The sequence below is a fragment of the Narcine bancroftii genome, chromosome 7 (genome assembly GCF_036971445.1).
Source record: "Narcine bancroftii isolate sNarBan1 chromosome 7, sNarBan1.hap1, whole genome shotgun sequence".
Taxonomy (NCBI): domain Eukaryota; kingdom Metazoa; phylum Chordata; class Chondrichthyes; order Torpediniformes; family Narcinidae; genus Narcine; species Narcine bancroftii.
The window spans coordinates 14,895,806-14,914,745 of record NC_091475.1 but is presented as its reverse complement, the minus strand read 5'-3'; the positions used below and the strand labels follow the sequence as shown (position 1 = coordinate 14,914,745).

At 40.2% G+C, this 18,940-nt stretch overlaps 1 protein-coding gene across 6 annotated transcripts in view; it reads right to left on the bottom strand.

Annotated features, from left to right (window-relative positions):
• Positions 1-18,940, bottom strand: part of hlcs (holocarboxylase synthetase (biotin-(proprionyl-CoA-carboxylase (ATP-hydrolysing)) ligase)) — a 128,786-nt gene that overhangs the window by 4,583 nt on the left and 105,263 nt on the right. For all 6 annotated transcript variants that reach the window (XM_069888946.1, XM_069888951.1, XM_069888947.1 and 3 more), the window contains 4 exons: positions 14,336-14,403; positions 10,020-10,180; positions 8,759-8,873; positions 1,587-1,800 (listed from right to left, as the gene is read on the bottom strand). In XM_069888946.1, the coding sequence (XP_069745047.1) occupies positions 1,587-1,800; positions 8,759-8,873; positions 10,020-10,180; positions 14,336-14,403 (558 nt within the window). The remainder of the gene's footprint in view (positions 1-1,586; positions 1,801-8,758; positions 8,874-10,019; positions 10,181-14,335; positions 14,404-18,940) is intronic.

The window sequence follows — 18,940 nt, the reverse complement described above, 5'->3', positions numbered from 1 at the left end:
AGCAAGGTAAAAGAGGAGAGAGAAACGGAGCACCTTGGTGCAAGGCCAAATGCACTCACTGCTAAGGGAGCAATGTCCAATCTTCTGCAAGGAGTGACTGTCAACAGTTCAGGAAGCACCACCACTCTCCATCATTACCCCAGTGAAAATGACCATTACAGCACATTACAGGCCCATCAGCCCACAATATAAACAATCTCATCCTTCCCCTTCTATTTTTCCTTACATCTATGTGCCTATCCAAGAGTCTTTTGAATGTCCCTAATGTACCTGCCTCCTCCACCATCCCTGGCAATAATCTCTGAAAAATACACTAAAGTATTATGCTTTTTTTGTCCGAGGAATGAACCGTTAATATTACGCTGGATTCTAGCTTGTATGAAGAAAAATAATTTTACATCTGTGGATTAAAATTTACTCTGATAAATATTTCAAAAGTAATGGATTTTAAAGCAGCTATCTATTATTTTTTTTAAATATATTCCAATTTCTATATAAATTTCATTCCAATAACTTAAGCTATAAAATATCTAAATTAATAATTAAAGATTGTGCTTTTTTTTAATGTTCTGTTTCGCTGTGTAAGAATTTGTCAGAATGACTAACAGTGCTACGAAAAACATTGTGCAGGAGACTCAAGAGCTTACATCACACAGCAAACCAATATCACATTGGAGCAAGAACACTACACCTAAGAGAAGGGCTTTTGTTGAAATCAGATGTACGTGTCAGCAATTCTTGGCTGAAAGCAGGTGAATTACTTGTGCTTTATTGAGGATCTCCTTGTCAAAATCTGCCTTCTGCTGCTGCCAACTGAAAACTCAGGACAAGGACTTCATGTGCGTCTGTCTCTCATGAATTGAACATATCAAAGTGCTGGTACAGGCCTTTTGACCCACCATTCCTGTCCCAGAAAAATGATGCCCAATTAAACTAAATCTCTTCTGCCACACATGATCGATATCCCTCGTTCCCCTGCATATTTATGTGGCTATTTAGAAGCTTCTTAAACACTATGATCTTATCTGCTTCCAGCATTACCCTTGGCCACCCATTCCTAGAACCTTCCTACAATGAGGCAACTTGAACTGAACACAATACTTTTAATTATGGTTCTCACCAGATTTTTTTTACTGGAGTTGCGACATTACCTCGGGACCCTTGAATGCAATCCTCCAACTAATAAATGCCAGCTCACCATACACCTGCTCAATCACCCTATTAACTTGTACAGCAACTTAGAAGCATCTATGGACTTGGAACCCAAGATCTCTCAGTTCCTCCAGACTGTAAGAATCTTTCAATTAACCTTGTACCCTGCCTTCAAGTTAGATCTTCCAAAGTGCAAAGAATTCCAAATATCCATCCATAAATAATAATTGTACAAAATGCATAATCATTCCATTAATAACCATAAAGTCTCTTAGCTCATCAAACCAGGGCTCTCCTTAAAGGTGGCCCTCGAAGAGAGATCATCCTAATATTTTAAATTCCTGAATGTTATTTTGCAACATGGAACATTACATCTGGATAAATTCTAGAGAATGCATGTACATGCATTTTCTTTTTGGGCTTGCTTAACTAACCTGTGCATCCATCTTTTGTAATAAAGTGGTAAAACTCCATTTGGCCCTTTGGTTTGGAAAACGTTTATCAGGTTTTCAAGGATAGTGACTGTCTTGGCAATCAGCTGGTCTGTTCGAAGTGGCTGTAAATGCGTTCCATGCTCTTTGTTATGCTCCAGAATGATTTGATTGATGCATATGGTTGGGTTGCTGTTCGTCACATTGAATCCACAACCTTTAGAAGAAAAATTAGCAAAGAGCATAGTTTGTCCCAGAAAGTAAAGGCCACAATCAAACGTAACCCATGGATAAATATTATTTAGGTCATTGTTGCACTAGATAAGATGTTATTGACTTGAAATACTTCAATCAATAGATTAAAGCAGCCATCCTCAACCACCCCCCCCCCCCACCCCCCCGCTTAGGACTCTCCTCAAAGTTTATGGGTCCCCTTCCCTGTGAAGCTGTCATTTAGTTGGCTTATTCCATACTTCTCTCTTGACGAGTGCATAAAAACATTAAAAAATGTTATGATTTCAGTCCATGCACCGCACCCCCCCCCCACCTCCGTTTAAATGTGCTGCAGCCCCCAAGGCCCCATTGCGAATGGCTGGATGAGAGAGCATTAGATAATAAAAAACACAGAAATGCTGCAGGAACTCAACATGTCTCAGTGTCCATAAGGGGGGTAAAGATATATAAACGATGTTTCAGACAGCACCTGCAGAGTCCTTAATGATGAGTTTTTTAAACTCACATTCCACCTTAAGTATTCCCTATGCCTTAAATGCTCTGTGATTGGTAAGAAATTGCTTAAGGTGGTATGTGAATGGAAAGAAAAAAGTTTGAAAACCACTGTTTTAATCGTACCTAATTGACTCGTTATGTGCACGGTTTCATCACTCCAAAGGAAATGGGCTAATGACAATTTTTCTCAAGCAAAATATTCCAGTAACAAGTGTCTAGATCAGTGGTTCTCTTCCAACTCACATACCACCTTAAACAATCCCTTACCAATCACAGAGCACTTATGGCATAAGGACTACTTAAGATGGAATGTGCATTTAAAGAAAAAAGGTTGTCCACCCCTGCCTTAAAGCATTAGACAGTCTAACCCAGTGGTTCCCAACCTTTTACTTTCCACTCACATACCACTTTAAGTATTCCATACGCCATAAGTGTTCTGTGATTAATAAGGGATTGCTTAAGGTGGCATGTGGGTGGAAAGAAAAAGTTTGAAAACCACTGTTTTAATCGTACCTCATTGACTTGTTATGTGCACAGTTTCATAACTCCAAAGGAAATGGACCAATGACAATTTTTCTCAAGCCAAATATTTCAGTCTTTTGGGTCTAGAGCAGTGATTCTCAACCTTCCCTTCCTACTCACACACCACCTAAAGCAATCACTTACTAATCACAGAACACTTATGGCATAGGGAATACTTAAAGTGGTATGTGAGTGGAAAGTAAAAGTTTGGGAACCACTGGTCTAACCAGTATGTGGATAGTCCAACCAAGGAAGGGGATATACTGGAATTTGTTTTGGGGAATGAGTCTGGCCAGATGATTAGAGTTTCAGTGGGGGAGCATTTTGGAAATAAGTTTTAAGATAGCTTTACACAAGTATAAGAATGGGACTCAGGGGGGAAATGTCAACATCTAACAATGTGAGAGTTGTTTAAAAACCAGCTAATCATAATTCAGGATGAACATGTTCCAGTGATGAAGACAGCCAAGGATGGCAAGGTTCAAGAATCCTGAATGATGAGATAGGATGTAAATTTAGTCAAGAATAAACAGGAAGTAGATGCAAGGTTTGGGAAAATGAAATCAAGTGGGTTCCTTGAAAAAATATAAAGAAAGCAGGAAGACTAAAAGGGGAAAAGAAATCTCCTTGGTGGAGAGGATAAAGTAAAACCCCAAGGCATTTCAAACATACTTTAAAAACAAAAAGGTTACTAAGTAGGCAGGACCACTCAAGGGCTAAGGAGGGAATTTAATCCTTGAGCCATAAGAAGTGGGCAAGGTACTAAATGAGTACCTTGTATCAGTATTCACCAAGAAGGACAAGGAAAATAGCAAGATCACTGTGGAGAATGCTAATATAATGCATAATGATATCAAGGAGGAAGTGGTGCTGGGTGCATTGAAGAACATTAAGGAGGACAAGACCCCAGGGCTTAATGGGATCTAACCAAATTATTCTGAGGAGATTACAAGAGCCTTAAAATACATCTTTGTATCCTCTCTAGTCATGATAGGTCCCAGAGGACTTGGAGAGTATTCAATATTGTTCCTTAGTTTAAGAAGGGCAATAGGGATAATCTAGCAAATGATAGGTTGGTGAGCCTTACCTCAGTGGTTGGGAAGCTATCTGAGAAAATTCAGAGCATTTACTTGCAATTGGAAAAGAATGAGCTTATTAGGTTGCCTGGATTAGAGTGTGAACTACAAGAAGTTGTACAAACTTAGACTATTGGCTCTGGAGAGTCAGAGGTTGAGGGAAGGCCTAATAGAAGCTTATAAAATTTGGAAAGGCATGGAATAGGGTCAATAATCAGAGATCATATCTTTTCCCGTGTGGAAAAATGTCAAATACTAGAGGCATAAGCTTTAAGGAGAGAGGAGGGAATGATTAAAGGAAATGTGTGAGGCAATTTTTGTTTGAAGACAAGTCTGGAACATGTTGCCGGGAGGTGGGTGGAAACAGATACAATGGTGACGTTTAAAAAGCATTTAGGCAGGCACACAAGCATGCAGGGAATGGAAGGGCATGAATCATATATAGGCAGGTGGGATTAGTTTAATTTGGCATCATGTCCAGCACTAACAGTGTGAGCCAAAGAGCCTGTTCCTGTCTGTACTGTTCTATATTCTATCACTTTGATTGTGTAAGTAACATTTTTGCATTACATTGTTTCAAGGTCATGTTTAAAGTTGCAGCCTGCTGTTTAAGTTTAAATATGCCATTCCACAGCTAAATTTTCATTAGTCAATCAAATTCATTAATAAATTGGGGGAGATGACAAGCTGTGCTCATCAACTTTTCCAGTTGATTTATTTTCTGAATGTAAAAACTTAAAGGCACCGTCTTTATTTAGATTCTCCAGCAGATATTCTGCAGTGACCATATTTTTATTGCATTAGTCTGATCCCAATCCTATTCAACAACATTCTCAAAGAGAAACACACGATTACGGAATATAAATGTGAACTCTAACACTGGTATCTCACCGGCGGAGACGTCGCCGCGACAATTCGGGTGACTCGGGAGACCAAAAAATGACCTGCGCTCTCACCAAGGCGACGCCAGGGCAACGTCCGCGACATCTCCAGACAAGGTGACAACCAATTCACCCGGCAGTCGCGGCGGCGTCTCCAAGACATCTTCTCAGTTGCGGAGACGTCTCCGAGACCTGCTGGAGACTGGAAAAAGTCTCCAAAAAAATCGAGCATGTTTGAATTTCCCGTGACTCCCCGGAGACCTGGCTAGTCTCCAGGAGACGTTACGGAGACTCGAGTTGCCACCAGGTTGCCACCTAGTCTCCAGGCCAATGAGATAGCCCCTTTACAAAGGAAACCATTTTACTGCAATAGTGTCCAAGTTTCAATATGCTGTCAAGCTAAATTGAGGAACCTATCTTAAAATGGTATGATTAACTAAGGCAGTTAGACATGCACTTTTTAGAATTTGTATCACTATTCTGAGGAAACAAAAATAGCAGAAAATTCAGATCACAATAAAAGATTAGTGACAAGAAAGATTTTTAAATTGATTGAATTGCACTATCTGGATGTGTCACAGTCTTGGAAGTTGAATGGGTGGGGGATCAGTTTAACTCAAAATATCTGCCGAAAGGAACTTTAAATTGATTGATTAATTTTGATTCAACTAGATGAAAAAACACACAAATGCTGGAGAAACTCAGCAGGTCAAACTGCGCCTTTATGTAGCAACAGTAAAGATACATCATCAATGTTTCGGGCTTGAGCCCTTCATCAAGGTGTGGAAAAACATGAGAGATATAGCTAGATCATCTTTTTCAACTTTCAAGGGCCTGAAGATTCTATCTTCTAGCAAAACATTTATTTATGCCAGGCAGTAGAGGAATTCAAGAAACTGAATGAAATCATGTATTGTATATAACTGCATCATTAACAAAGTTAGTGAAAATGCTATTTGGTTGACAATGCATATGACATAAGAACATATGGAAATATTTGGACATGCATAATTTTCTCCAATTATAAGAAACAATTTTGGATGTCAGCAACATGCACGTATGGCCACTGGATATCACTGCCCATTCCCTTGCTGACATGTCTGTCCATGGTCTCATCACTGCCAAACTGAGACCACCTGAGATTAGAGGAACACCTCATCATCTGTCTGGGCACCCTCCAACCAGATGGCATCAATATCGACTTGTCTGGTTTCTATTAAGAATCCCTCCCCTTCTTTCTCCCTGTCCCCTTCCCTCTAGTTCTGTCTGTCTGACTGTCTCTCTCTCTCTTCCCTTTTCCCTCTATTTTCTTTCACAGAACCAAAATCAATTCTCTCTTTTCCTCTTATCCTATCCAATTAACACCATTTGTCCATTGGTCTGGACGCATCCCCCTCCCATTCTTTCCCCTTAATCTATAGTCTTTAATTAAGATGCTTGCCTGCTTTTTGATATACCTTGTAGAAAGTTTCAGGATCACAAAGTCGGTAATATATCTTTACCTCTGGTGGACGCTGTGAGAACTGCTGAGATCTCCAGCATTTCTGTGTTTTTACTACAATGTCAGCATCTGAAGACTTTCGTGTTTCCTATACTGACCATTCATACAGACACAAGTCTTAACTATGTCTACATCAGAAATACCCAAATGGATCATTTCCTACCCATGTAGCCTCACAGTTGGATAGATAGCCATTATATTAAGAAGTTACCTATTGTACTGGGTCTCCCTTGGCTCGTCTTGACCAATCCTTGCCCATCAGCAACCCTATCCACTGACCTGGAACCAGCAGATCTAAACATAAACATTCACTAACTCTTTGTTATCCTGGTCTTGCTGGCCTGTGTAGTCTTAATTGCTTCTGAACTAAATGGCTTGTTAAGACATTTTAGAGGATATTTAATAGTTCACCACATTGGTACCGCTAGAGATCGACAGAGGTTGGACCAAGTCTGGATGGCAGATTTTCTGCCCTGTGGACAGAAGTCAATCACATAGGTTTTTATAACACCCTGGTATTATTCTGGGCCTCATTACCAATTATTAAGTGGTTTGTAATTCCAGATAACTGAATTTGCTGTAATGGAAGTTGAATGAAGATCTCTGGATTACTGATCCAGGCCACCATCTTGCTACTCCAATTAATTAGTAGCAATAGCTCAGAGTAAGAGCACAGATATAGGTCCGATTTTCCTGCATTCAACCCATATCCCTCTAAATCTTTCCAATCAATATACCTGTCTGGATATTTTGTATCAACCATTCATCCTTTTCAATCCTCATTCCTAAGATGTATTGGACTTTGTGCAATACAGTTATGCAGGGGCAAGACTTTGCATTGGGCATGTAATGGCATTGACCACTAATGCAGCCATTCTCAACGGGGCATAATACTTTCAGGGCCACAACACCATTTAATGATGGTGATGGACTAAAATCATAATTTAAAAAATGTTTTTATGTAGTTAGTAGAAGTGAAGTGCGGAAGAATCCAATTAAACTTGACTGCTACACAGGGAAGGGGACCCATAAACTTTGAACAGAATCCTAAAGGGGCCATAGCCAAAACAAAAGGTTGAGAAGGGTACGAATGCACCCTTCGCTGTATAGCATAACTTCTGGACCAAATCTCTTCAGTACAAGTGACAATCCAACTATCAAGTTTGAAGTTTTTAACTTTCATGACTGTTCTCTAGTAACTTTTTCAGATAAATATTATACTTGAAGAAAACTAACACTCCTTCAGTAAAATACAATTAATATAGGTTTCCCCCACCCCCAACAAGTGAGATATTTCAAAATAACATATCTAGAAGCCTCCAAATTTCAACCATCCTCTGCTCCCTTCTACAAACATTAAAGCACATTCCAATGTTATAACTTTCTTACCAGATTTCTATCAAATTGCAATTAATTCACTGAACCACTTAGGTCGGTCTGTCTGTGTGTGTGTGTGTGTGTGTGTGTGTGTGTGTGTGTGTGTGTGTGTGTGTGTGTGTGTGTGTGTGTGTGTGTGTGTGTGTGTGTGTGTGTGTGTGTGTGTGTGTGTGAGAGAGAGAGAGAGAAAGAGAGACAGAGAGATAGAGAAAGAAATGTATACGTTTTTATTGGGAACAATGTGGATACATTTATGGCAATGAGCCACTGAACTGGGATACAAGTGAATCACTACAATATTTAAAAATGAGGAGTAAAGGAAAATGAAGTGAATTCTTTTCTCACACTGGACTGAAAGTTGATGGTTTGCTCTGCATCAAAGAGAGATGGAAGCAGTGTTTGTATATTTTTAGTGCAAATATAATTTTTGCGAAGGGCAGTGGTGAAAAGTTACCTCAGATGGATGTGATTGTGAAGTTGGGGTTAAGATCTGCTGCAACCTTACTGAATGGCAGAGCTGGCTCCTAACTCATTTGTTTACATTATTGTATTTAATGGACAAAATCTTTTTAAATCATTGTACTCAAAACACAAGGTCTGCCATTATAATCCTTAAGTGCATGCTCAAACTACTTTTGCTCCAGGCAAAGTGAAATGAATATAAGAGATAATGGTACCTCAAGTAAACAGAAAAAATACACAATGAATTCAAATAGGTATAGATCTTGCACAAAGATCTTGTGAATGGTACATTGTTATATTTCTTTTCAATTCCCAAACATCTTTCCTGAGTATGTTTGTGTGTGAACAATTAATGACAAGGAGAGGAAAACTTGCCAATTCTAGCCACTATTATTTGTTAAACTTGCAAAATACTATTTACTTGAATTACAAAAAATATCCAATACTAAAATTTATCCTCTTGAAATATGCCACTACTGACAAATTAAAGTGATTTATATCCATTAATAATTAAAAACATATTAAAATCAAATTGATAACATGTCATGTATGACATACAAGTACTAGTTCAACAATACTGCTTCGTTTTTAGAACATGTAAACCATATGTTTGTATTTTGTACATACCAATTAGAATGTGAAAAGTTGTTCCCATTAAGGATGAATTGACCAGGACACCACCCAGCTTCATGAGATTACTGTAGTAAATGTCATTTGGCCATTTAACTTTTAATTCAATTTCCTAAACAAATGTGATTTAAATGATATGTTAGTTTTGCATTGACATAACTCATTGCAGAAAAAACATCAAGAAGTCAAACATTAGTCCAGCAATAGGTGATACAATACTCTTGTGGAACCCCTTGACAATAATTTCATCTTAGGGTGCTGATGAAACTGTCTACCACTGTATACAAATACTCTAGTTCTTGTTAAAACTTGCCTTCCTTTCTGATCTTGTTTGGTGTTGTCGACATTTTACTTGAAAAATAAGAGCGGGCTGAGTATGCGGGGGGATGCTAACATAAATAGATTTTTCAATGATTTTGGGGACTGGGTGGGAAATGGAACTAACATAAAGATTAAATCAGTCACGATCATTTTGAATAGATGATCAGTCTCAAAGTGCCATGCAGTCATACAGACTAATCTTTCACCTACTTTTCATATTTTGTTTCAAACTTCAAGATCAAAGTTCAGATTTGTTATCAGAGTATATACATGATATCACATACAGATTCATTTTCCTGCGGGCCAGGCAGAATTTCTACTTAAAGGTAGTGCAAATTTGGAGTATTATGTGCTGTTTTGGTCACCTAACTAGAGGAAGATTATCAATAAGATTGAAAGAATGCAGAGAAGATTTACTAGGATGTTGCTGGGTCTTCAGGAGTTGAGTTACAGGGAAAGATTAAACAGGTTGAGATTTTATTCCTTGGAGCGAAGACTAACGAGGGGAGATTTGATAGAGGTTTACAAAATTATGAGAGGGATAGATAGAGTGGATGTGAGTAGGCTATTTTCCACTTAGATTGGAGGAGATAAATACGAGAGGTCATAGTTTTAAGATGAAAGGTTTACTGGGAATATTAGGGGAAAGTTCTTCATTCAGAGAGTGGTGGGAATGTGGAATGGGCTGCCATCTGATATGATGAATGCAGGCTCGATCTTGAGGTTTAAGAATAGATTGGATAGATACATAGGTGGGAGAGGTCTGTAGGGTTATGGAGTGGGAGCAGGACAGTGGGACTAACGGAATAGTGGTCGGCACAGACTAGAAGGGCAAAATGGCCTGTTTTCTGTACTGTGCGTTCTATGGTTCTAAGATTAGTGAAAGATAACTAAACATGGAATTTTTACATTTTGAAATAGCATTGGTTTCACAGACCTCATAACCTGGAGTGGAGAGCACAGACTCCACTGCTGCCAAAGCAACTAAATGCTGGAGGAATGAAATGTTTTGTCCAAGCTGAGAATGCAGTTGAATCATAACGTGGATGGTGAATATGGCACTGCCTATGGGACTGATCCACGTGTTTTGTCCGCGACCTGAAAGTAGAATTCACATCACTATAAAAAGATATATTCAATATATTTTGAAATACAAGTCTCGCGTTAAAACATTCTGCTTTCTCAATTGATCCTTTCATCTCTTTGAACTGAATCTGAGTCTACTCATGATGATGGAATAAGGTTTTTCTTTTTCCTGGATAGGAACATCCTTCTGGCCAGTCAGATGGTTGTAGGTTGATGCCCTCTCTCATATATTGTGCACTTTAAATTTTAAAATCATATTTAGACATACAGCCCTTGAGCCCGTCTCACCCAATTACACCCCAATTTGCCAACAATCCCGATACATTTTTGAAAGGTGGTGTTACGGAGTCCAGAGGACCCCATTAACTAGCAGCAATAGATATGCACCACAACACGGAGGTTCTTGAACAAAAGTTGTTTATAATTATATTTGAACAAGAAAACAGAATTAAACTTTAACTTATTACTTAACCTTCCTAACTACTTAATCCCCCCCTCTAATACTAAGCGTAGGTGTGTGTAATGTATATTTAAGATTAGAAAAATTCTTTGGATCACAGTCCAATCTCACTGGTTGCAGGCAACTTTTGTACTGTGCACAGAAGTTAGCATTGACAAAGTTCACCAGTCTTTAGTGCTTAACAGGCAAATGGTTACCACTCAGGAGGGTTCTCGCTGGTTTTCAGAGACAGATTCCTTTTCCAGGACATCCGCAACTGATTCCTTCTCAATCAGTCTTGCTGACGAAACTTGCCCCTTTCAGGGTTCTCTAGATGATCCTCTTTCTTTCAGGTCACCTTTCACACCGCCAGTCTTCTCCTTTGATCAGGCAACCTTCCAAAGTTTGCCAGCTTTGTCCTTCTGGAACTGATTTCGGTCTCCTCTCTCTGTTTCACTCCCTTCCTCTCTGAGAGCAAAACTCTTCTGCCTTCAAAGATCACATGCTCTCCCAGGCAAGCTGCTGTTGATACTTTGTTGTCTCCTGCAAAAAGCATTCTGCAAAAGTCCTGCAAATATTCTGTGTTTTAAAGTGTGTGTGTGTGCAAGCTGCTCTAACAATTACTCCCAAACCAACTCTAAATACTCTATCACAGTGGGAGGAAACCAGAGTACTTGGAGGAAACCCACACATATATGCGGAGAATGGATTCAAACCCGTCACTGGTGCTGTTGCAGCGCAGCACTAACCACTATGCTAACTGTGCCCAAATAGTTCTAAGTAATTCCTCAATAGCAGAGGATCCATCTTCCCAAAATGAAGTTAAACAGAGGATCCATCTTATCTCTTAGTTGGATGTAAAATACTTTAATCCTTAGGTGCAAGGAATTTCACCTCATTTTTCAGTTAACATTCATCCTTCAAATTTCATTACAAAATGAGCAGGATCTTTATCTAATTGTTTTACATGGATGTAGGTGATGATGTTAATTGGCATAAACTTTAATTATTAAGTGACTAAAGTATCCAACAATATTTGAGTCATTAAAAGCCTTCAAGAAAGACAAAATGAATAAGAAAAAATATCCAAAGCACATTTCCGTACTTAACTGCAAAATTATTTTGAATATCTGTAAATGGTTATATGGTTATATAAAATACTGTAACCTCCTTTTATCAAACAACCTTTTTACATGCAAAAACCATCTCCCATTTGAAAATTACCAATGTATTTTATTCCACCATTCATTGTTGGACAACTTAGATAGTAACCATTCAATGGACTAGGAAAAAATAAACTTCACAAATGGTTTTAAAGCGCTTTCAATTCAAAACCTTTCTGCCAGTGGCAAGACCTATTTCTTAAGGGACTATATCATTGGCGGAGATGTTGCCGCAACTGATCAGTCGCGGCAACTCGGGTGACCAAAAAATGGCTTGCGCTCTTACCAAGGCAACGCCAGGGCAACGTCTGAGACATCTCCGAATCGTCTCCAAACAAGGTGACAACCAATTCGCCCGGAAGTCACGGCGACGTTTCCTCAGTTGCGGTGATGTCTCCAGCAGTTGCGGCGACGTCTCCGCGTCGTCTCCAGCAGTTGCAGCGACATCTCCAGCAATCGCCGATAGGTCACCGTGGGTCTCCGCAATATACCTAGATCTACAACTAGATCTATCATTCACTTTTCGGACGTCAGACAGTCAAGAACTCTCACCATGGACATCTGCAATGAGGGTGTTACACTGTTGGGGCAGGATCCCTACCTGGAGGATGAGCAGGAGGCCTTGGCCCTCGTGCTGATAGCTCTGGCCGTGAACAAGGCAAAGGCCAGGGCTAGGGATAGGGGCAGAAAGGGTGTCAGGAAGGCAAAGACAGTGTGGGTAAATGAGTGGCTCCTACAACTGCAACACCATGGCTGGCACGAGAAGCTGATGAAACACCTGGAAGAAGGGGATGTGAGGTCCTTCAAGAATTTCCTGAGGATGGATCCAGAGATGTTCAGGAAGCTGGTGGCTCACCTTACTCCCAGGATCCAGAAGCAAGACACTAACTTCAGGAAGGCCCTGCCCCCTGGTTTGAAGGTTGCCATCACTCTGAGGTTCCTTGCTACAGGAAACTCCTACAAGAGCCTGTCCTATGGCTTCCATGTAGCTCCAAGCACCATTGTCAGTTTTGTCCCAGAGGAGTGCCAAGCCATCTATGATGAGTATCATGAGGAGGCCATCAAGTGTCCATCTACACCAGAGGAGTGGAAAGAAGTGGCCAAGGGTTTTTCTGAAAAGTGGAACTTCCATCACGTCTGTGGTGAATTGGATGGTAAGCATGTCAGAATTCTTGAACCTCCAGGGTCAGGCAGTGTCTACCACAACTACAAAGGCTACTTTTCCATCATCATGCTGGCGTTGGTAGATGCTGACTATAAGTTCTTGTACCTCAACATGGGGACTCCTGGGACTGACTCAGATGCTGGCATCTTCAGGGACTGCAGTTTATTCAAAGCACTGGATGAAGGTCAAACCAACCTGCCTCCTCCTGAACCCTTTCCTGGTGGAGATCAAGATGTCCCCTACATGTTGGTTGGTGATGATGCATTCGCCCTGAGGACATGGATGATGAAGCCCTACTCCAAGCGCCAGATGACCCATGCAGAGAGAATCTTCAACTACAGGCTGTTCAGGTCCAGGCTTATTGTGGAGAACAGCTTTGGCATCTTGGCAAACAGGTGTGCAGCATCTTATTATTTTTTTTCCCTGCCACACAGACAGTCATATTTTCCAGATTGTAAACACAGCAAATACAATTACTTTTAATTTTATTTCTATTTTTTTCTTTCCAGATTTAGATGCTTCCACACCATGACAATGATGTGCCCCCACAGATGTTTGAAAAGGTGGTCCTTGCTGCCTGTACTTGCTGCCTGTACACTCCACAACATGATGACAGACATCAGACTCTCAGCTGATAGAGAGGACCCACACACCCATGAAGTTGCCCCTGGAGAGTGGAGACGGCTTACCAACCAGTTGGAGGGGATGCAGAGAAGAGGAGGTAACATGCCGTCTGTTGCCAAGAACCAGAGAGAGCACCTGACCCAGTACTACTCTGGGGTTGGAGCTGTCCCCTGGCAAGACAAGATGGTGGGGCCTCTTCCAAGGCTGTACAAGGAGCAGCAGCAGCAGGAACAAATACCAGATAATGAAGACCTTGACCGGGATGTACCTGTGACTTGGACCAGGAGTGAAGGCGTCTCGATGATGCCAGCACCCGCTCAGTTACGTGGTCTCTAAGTCAAGCAGCGTTGTGGAGACGTCGCCGCAGCGTTGCTGCAACATCTCCTCAGTCTTCTTGGACAAAATTAGTCTCCGCGACGTCACTGCAACTGTTGGAGACGTCTCCGAGACCTGCTGGAGACTGGAAAAAGTCTCCAAAAAAAAAAATCGAACGTTTGAATTTCCCGCAACTCCCCAGAGACCTGGCTCGTCTCCAGGAGACGTCGCGGAGACTCGAGTCGCCACCAGGTCGCCACCTAGTCTCCAGGCCCTTTAACTGTCAAAACCCTACACAATTCTAAATATTTTTACTGAATCTTATCTCAACCCTTTCTGCTTTAACTCCAAAAAGCTTCAACTGTCCCTGTTGCTTTGGACAGGGGGTGATGGGGGCGGTGTGGTGGTGGGGGATGTTCTTTCTGAAGGTTAGAGAGAAAGCGGAATGAAAAACAACTGACCTTTGCCTTGCATTTGTCGAACTGCAATAGCAATTAACCCGACTTCCTCTGGTAACTGAAACATCAACCTGTGAATTAAGATAAAAGATAGTCACCTGAAATGGAATGAATAACTGGAAATTCATTGTAACTGTTAAAGCATCTAGCAATTTGAACTAGGTGACAATCTTCTGGGATTATGGTAAAGTCAACAATTAACAAAAATCAGTTACTTTTTCCGACATTTAATAGGACCCTGGGAGCGCATATTACTTCAATCTCAAAACATTCACAAAGTCAAATACGGTCAAAACCATCTCTTCTTGCTTAATGACACATAACAGGCCAATAATTTTCAATTGCAATATTGTTACAAACCTTCCTAAATCAAAGCACAACACACATTATCAAGCACTGTGACTATCAGTGCTGACCTCACGTTGAACAAAAGCTGAAGATAATTCTACGGTGTAACTAATGGAAAATACTGAATCATTTCATGGCTGAAATTATTTTCAGATAGAGACAATCGCCAATAGTATTAAACCACAGAACAATGAAGGGGTGGGGTCATGTCCAAGATGCCATTTGTTAGATGCAGCCACAGCCCAGAACAACATCACAGGGAAAATCTTCCCCATCATTGAGAACATCGGCAGGTAACGGTGCCCTCAGAGAGCAGCAGCAATCATCAAGGATCCGCACCACCCAGCACACAATCTATTCTCTATCCACTGCAATAGCTTGGACTCCCCCAGTGGCCACACATTTCAATTCTCCATCCCATTCCCTAGCCAATAAGTCTGTCCACAGTTTCATGTACTGACAGACTGAAGACCACCCTCAAATTGGAGGAACAACACCTCATCTTTCAAATGGACGTCCTCCAACCGGATGGCATTAATATTAACTTTTCTGGCTTTTGTTAAAACCCCCACCTCCTTGCTTCCCCTTTTGTCCCTCCATCCCTTGCTTCCTTTTGCACAGACATGATAAATTACACCTAGTCCCTTATCACGTCCAATTAACACCTTTTGCTGGTCTGGATTCCTCCCCCATTGTTTGAATTCTGAGATTTTCTGATATATCCCGCTTCTGCCTTTTCCGTTTTTTTTCCCTTGAAAAAGGGCTCAGGTCGAAACGTTGGCAATATATCATTGTCTCCTATAGATGCTGAATAGATCAGCTGAGTTCCTCCAACATTTCAGGGTTTTTTTTTTTAACTACAATCACAGCATCTGCAGCCTATTGTGTTTCTCCCATGCTCTGTTTTCACTGCCTCCATCAGGAAAGAGGTCTAGGTGCCACAAGACTCACACCACCAGGTTCAGGAACAGCTGCTACCCCTCCACCATCAGACTCCTCTACAACAAACTCAATCAGTGACTCATTTAAGGAGTCTTTGCACTTTATTTTTTTTCCTCTGTATTGCACAGTCTGCTTACATTTCTTTATTTATTTACATGTATACATATATCATTGAGTACAGTTTTTTGCGCCACCAATCCTCGCCTGCAGGAAAAAGAATCACAGGGTTGAATGTGATATCATGTATGTACTCTGACAATAAATCTGAAATCAATATTAGATTCAGAAAATTAGCTCATTTTAAAACATGAAAGAAATTTACTCAATGAGTTGTTCTTTTCTTGGCTCCAACTTGAAGAGCCCCTAATCTTCCTGCAGTTTACGCTCTTATATAACCACTTACAGCACAGAACAGGCCAGTTCGGCCCTACTAGTCCATGCCGTAGCAAATCCCCATGCATGTTGAACAAGTGTTCCTCTCATACTACCTTCTGGATCCCCATACCTGCTTCACTGCAAGTCCCATCATCCATTCACTGACTACGGCCAAATGTATCATACTTAACCAAAAGAATCCCTCTACCCACTAAATTGAAGTCTTCAGGTACCCAACATTTCACAGGGCCCGAAGCTCAGACTCGTTTATCAAAAAATGTGGTGATTATTAAAGGTCTCCAGCAGAACCTCTTACCCTTGGGCTTGTGCTCCTCCCCCTTCCCCTACCCTACCATTTTATTCAGACACCTGTCTGCTTTTTGCTCATACTTTGAAGGGCTCAGGCGCGCCACATTGGTTATGTACCTTTATCTTTGCTACATAAAGAACGCTGTGTGTCTTGCTGAATTTCTCCAGCATTTTTGTGTGGTCCACAACACATAGGCTGCCCCATTATCTCTATCATAATTCAACATGATTAATTGACTTAGAAAACTGGTTAATTATTACTTTTGATTATCATTTAAGGCAATTGTTTTAATGTCTCATTTGCACTGAATACAAGTTAGAGCAAATTTTATGAAAAGAGAAAATTTACAGCGCAATATCAAAAATGCCTTCCTGCGACTGTTAAAATTTGATTTATTTTTCTAATTTGATTGGATTTCCTGTCACTGATGCTTTGATTTAATTCAACCCCTCAGCAAAGTCCAACCACTACATTCACTTGAAAATGCACTCAGGTTAAATAAAGGTGAACAAGAAGTCCTCAGATACTGAAGAATTCGAACATCCATAGAAGGCAAGAGGCAGTTCTCCTTTTGGGAACCTCAGGTCAGAAACGTCAAATGCCTATTGCTTTCCATGGATGCTATGTGACCTACTGAATTCTATGTGACCTATGAATCTAGGAATCTATGATTCTATGTGACCTATGAATCTATGTGACCTACTGAACTCCTCCAGCATTTGTGTGTATTGTCTCAGGTAAAATCAATGTACTTGCGCTCACACACTTCAACTAGTAACCATTTTATAAGCAATCTTTTTACATGTAAAATCCATCTCCCGTTTGAAAATTACCAATGTTAACAACTTAGCCACCAAAATAGATCAGGGTTCATTCGTTACTTTATTACTCTCTCACATTACATCTCTGTTCCACTTCCAGTGAGGAACAGGGTGGCTTACGAGAGGCAGTATTTCAATTGTTTTTCTTCTTTCAGGCAATCATTGAGTGGGTGGTGTTAAGAGTAATTGTGGGACCTTGAGTTCAAGGCTTGATAGTGACTGGAACTTTAAAACATTCATATTATTTTTAATTATTTTCTGTTAATGCATTCTGACCTTGCACTCAACATTAGCAAAACTAAGGAATTGATTATGTACTTCAGGAAGGGGAATCAAGAGAACATAAACCAGTCCTCATTGAGGGGTCAACAGCGGAGAGGGTAAAGAACTTCAAATTCCTCGGTGTCAAGATCTATCCTGAGGCCATCAAGTTGATGTAATCATGATGAAGGCGGCTCACCAATAGTGATATTTCATTAGGATTTTGATGAGCTTTGGTATGTCACTAAAGACTCTTGCAAATTTCGACAAGTGTACCATGGAGGGCATTCTGAATGGTTGCATCACAGTCTGATATGGAGGTGTCAGTGCACAGGACAGGAAATGACTGCAGAAAGTTGTAAACTCAGCCATTGCCATCATGGGCACTAGTCTTCACTCCATTAAGGACATCTTTCAGAGGCTGTGTTTCAAGAAAACAGCCCATCAAGGATCTTCATCACCCAGACTATGCCCCCATCTCATGGCTACCATCAGGAAGAAGTAACAGGAGCCTGAAGACGCATACCCAACATTACAAAAACAACTACTTCCCCTCTGCCATCAGATTTCTGAACGGACAATGAACTTATAGACACTATCTTGGGTTTTTTCTCTTTTTTTGCACTAATTATTGGAGGAGCTCTGACTAATTCCTTGCTTTATTTGAACATTATCTTTAGACTTTTGAGGTTGGGCAAAGTACAAACAATGGCTGTTGCACAGATGATGTGGATCTTGGGATTAGAAAGCAACTGAACATATCGTCAAACAATTTAAAGGTCATGAGTCCTTTTCCAATTAACATGGTGAGGATTTGAATTTGTGGAAGGCCATGGTGAAAACAGAGGAGAGTGTTCAAAGATTTTCTGAAATGTAGATATACGTGACACGACAATTTCTAAGCCCAGAATCTGCAGATTTCTTGTTTACCTTTATACTACAATGCCCCTGATTAAACTCAAGACAATGTTAGGATTTTGAGTATCATGAATAAGCTGTATCCCTCTTTTTTTTTAAAATTATTTTATTGTGTTTTATTATACAACCAAACATTATAAATTCATATAAATTAAATACAATATACATTTGGATTTGTATCAAATCATATAGAAGTAATAATGCGTGGATTCGTATTCCAATCTAAACATATAGTGAATAGTTTAAAAAAAAGGAAAAAAAGAAAAAGAGAAAAAAGGTTAATTATAAAGATCCAACACCATCCACGAACCACGGTAGAAATTAGTATTCAAGCAGACTTGAAATCGAGCAAATGGAGGTCCAACAAAACATGCCCATTTGCTGCATCCCCGCGCCTTGATAATTCCAATTATGAAAGAAAGCTATAAATGGACCCCAAGTCTTATTGAAAGAGATCTTAATCTTCCTAATCTTATTCTTGTCTGATTTTTTTTCCAAACTTAGAAAGAACATAATATCCAGTAACCATTGTCTATAGGTGGGTGGAAAGTCCTCTTTCCATTTAAGAAATATTCCTCTTCTAGCCAGTAATGTAGAAAATGCCACGACCTGTTTTTGGTTATATGTTAAATA